The sequence below is a fragment of the Trachymyrmex cornetzi genome, unplaced genomic scaffold (assembly GCF_001594075.2).
Source record: "Trachymyrmex cornetzi isolate Tcor2-1 unplaced genomic scaffold, Tcor1.1 scaffold689, whole genome shotgun sequence".
NCBI lineage: Eukaryota > Metazoa > Arthropoda > Insecta > Hymenoptera > Formicidae > Trachymyrmex > Trachymyrmex cornetzi.
The window spans coordinates 175,739-178,547 of NW_017300013.1; the positions used below are offsets into that span (position 1 = coordinate 175,739).

General features: G+C 28.8%; 1 protein-coding gene across 1 annotated transcript in view; it reads left to right on the plus strand.

Annotated features, from left to right (window-relative positions):
• LOC108767555 (uncharacterized) overlaps nt 1-1,656 on the plus strand; it is a 96,859-nt gene extending 95,203 nt beyond the window's left edge. Inside the window, exons 2-4 of the mRNA XM_018517484.1 lie at nt 216-464; nt 868-1,045; nt 1,133-1,656. Coding sequence (XP_018372986.1) covers nt 216-464; nt 868-1,045; nt 1,133-1,613 — 908 coding nt within the window. The 3' untranslated portion in view covers nt 1,614-1,656. The remainder of the gene's footprint in view (nt 1-215; nt 465-867; nt 1,046-1,132) is intronic.
• The last annotated feature ends 1,153 nt before the right edge of the window (nt 1,657-2,809 follow it).

Genomic DNA, 2,809 nt, shown 5'->3' on the forward strand with positions numbered 1-2,809 from the left:
TGACCGTCCCGGTACATAATTGACACCCTGTATATATATATATATATATATATATAATTTTGTTGTAAAATAATAAGTTACTTCAAATTTATTTCACATTTTCACGATACGTTTACTTAATGTTTTTCTACTGATTAAAAAATGCTATTTGAAATATTGTTTGTGATTGTAAAAACATTTATTTAATAAAAATATTTTTTTCTACATGCTTTCAGTGATATTAGAAGTTAATTGTAAAATGGAAGATCATCCTTATACAACTTTAAATTCATTTACATATGTTGATTGTGTGAAATCTTTACCTGAAAGTGTTATTGAAGGAAAAGAGAGTGACGATTTTCTTATACAATTATATAAGGAACGAAGATACTTATATGATAAAAGTCACAAAAATTTTCAGAATAAACAGATAAAAGAAAATGCGTGGTTTGAAATTTCTACTATTATGCAACAAAGAAACCTAGGTTAATACTTTCGCATTGTTATAATAATAACCCCTCTGATAACAAGCTACGTCATTTTGTCGTCATTTTGACATCAGCTTGCTACCAGGGCTCCGTATAGCAAAGGGTCACATTCACGTCACAATTATTGAATCACTATAGTCAGGAAGAAAATATTGTATGATGTCACTGTGAGATTGTCATAATAAAATAACACATGTTACAAAGATATTCGCATATTACCATGACATTGCTGTGACATCACATTGTGATAAAGCGAACATTCGCACGTCACCATGACGTAATCATAATTATTGTTAACTGTGACATTTTTTGCTATGGAGTAATATGATATATATTAGTGTATGTTTAGATTTTACGAATAACTAAATTAATATTTATTACAATTTTTATTTTTTCATAGGTAAGCGCTACACACCTAAATATTGTCAAACAAGATGTACTTCTTTAAGAGATCAATATAGTCGTGAAAAAAGAAATATTAGAAATAATTCCAAAAGTGGCAGTACTTGTTCAAAACGAAGAACATTTCCATTTTTTACTCAACTATCTTTTCTTGACAATTTTATTAAAAGGAGAAGGTAAGAGATATTATATTATAAATTTAAAATCATGTTGTTTTAATTAAGATTTTTTTTTTATTGAGAAATGTTTTGTTACTTTTTTAGAACTTTTTTCAACGTTGAACGAAACAGGAACGCACTTCAGTCTATAAAAGATACAGAAGTAGTAACACATGAAGATAATAATAATGAATCTACTAGCGAATCGGAGTATGAACAGCAAAATGTCAAAGTGCCTCAGAAAAGAATTATTAGTATGTGTCAAAATACGTCTCGAGACATGGAGAATCTTGAGCAAGTATATGATCGAGATAATAACCGTACTAAACAAATAAATGGCTTAAGGTTTAAAAGACGTAAAATTGAAGAATCAAAAAGTATTGATGATACATTGACGAATATCAGTAAAACAATTCTGAATTTTCTCAAAAGTACGAAGAAAAATACTACAGATAGTATAAAAACAATTGATCAGTCATTCGCTAATTATATTCGCGTACATTTAGAAAATATTTCAGAACCCGAAAAAACAGTAAGAAAAAAGATGATAATTGATGCCCTTACTGCACCAATACCCAAAAAATAATGAGGATAACTATACTTTAAAACTTTTTAAAGTATGCTTTTAATATTGTAATTTACATTTGTGTTTAAAAAATTGCTAACTAGTATTATAAAACTTTTTATTGTAATATTCTGTAGCATTAGCGGCACTCTTATATGATAAAAAATTATTGAAGTAAATATATCATGTGTTTTTTTTTATTTTGTACAGTCAGTTACTAAAAAGTTGCAGCACTTTTTCGATGGGTTTCGGAATGCAGTCTACTCATCGAGCGATTGATCCTTATTTGTGGATACATGAATTGAGCATTCCGTTCCAGGGGGTCAATCATGTATTTTCACGTGAAACGTTCCACATTTTATTTTTCACTTTTCACTTTTCATTTTTCACTCATCGAGGTCTCACGTGAAACTTTTCATATAACGATTACATATGCGATATTGAATGGACGACTGAGCAATCCATATAATCTATAACCTATAATAATAGAACCCATAATAACAGAAATAAAAATAATAATGAACGTGACTGTGAAACAAAAATAATAATATATTATAATACACTACTCAACAAAATTAAAGGATCACTTGTTTCACCCTGCAAAAATAGGCAAATTTCGAGATAGTATAACTTCGTCAAAACTCATCCTATCGAGATTTTTAAAAAAGCATTTTAAAGCTTGAAATCTCTACTTTTCAAACCTGTACTTCAAAAAACCGTATTTCTCATATTTCATAAAGTTACACAAATATAAATGAAGATGCATCAGATCTCAAAATTTTTTACGAAATTTGCGAAGTTCAACGGAGCCAAGTAAAAATTGTGCACAAATACGGTTTACATCTTTCGAAAGAATGAATCTTTATCTTCAATTTCGTTTTTTATGAAGCTTCGTAGGATTTTTTTTCACCGAGTTATTCAACGTCAAGGCAAAAAGGGTCGTTTTTGATTCAACGTTGAATAACTCGGTGAAAAATAATCGTACAGAGCCCAACAAAAAAGCAAATTAAAGGTAAATATTCACTCTTTCGAAAGCCGTAAACCGTATTTGTGCACAATTTTTATCTGACTCTGTGGAACATCGCAAATTTCGTAAAAAATTTTAAGATTTCATGCATCTTCAGTTATGTTTGTGTAACTTTATGAAACATGAGTAATACGGTTTTTGAAAGTACAAATTTGGAAAGTAGAGATTTCAAGCTTTAAAATGCTTTTTT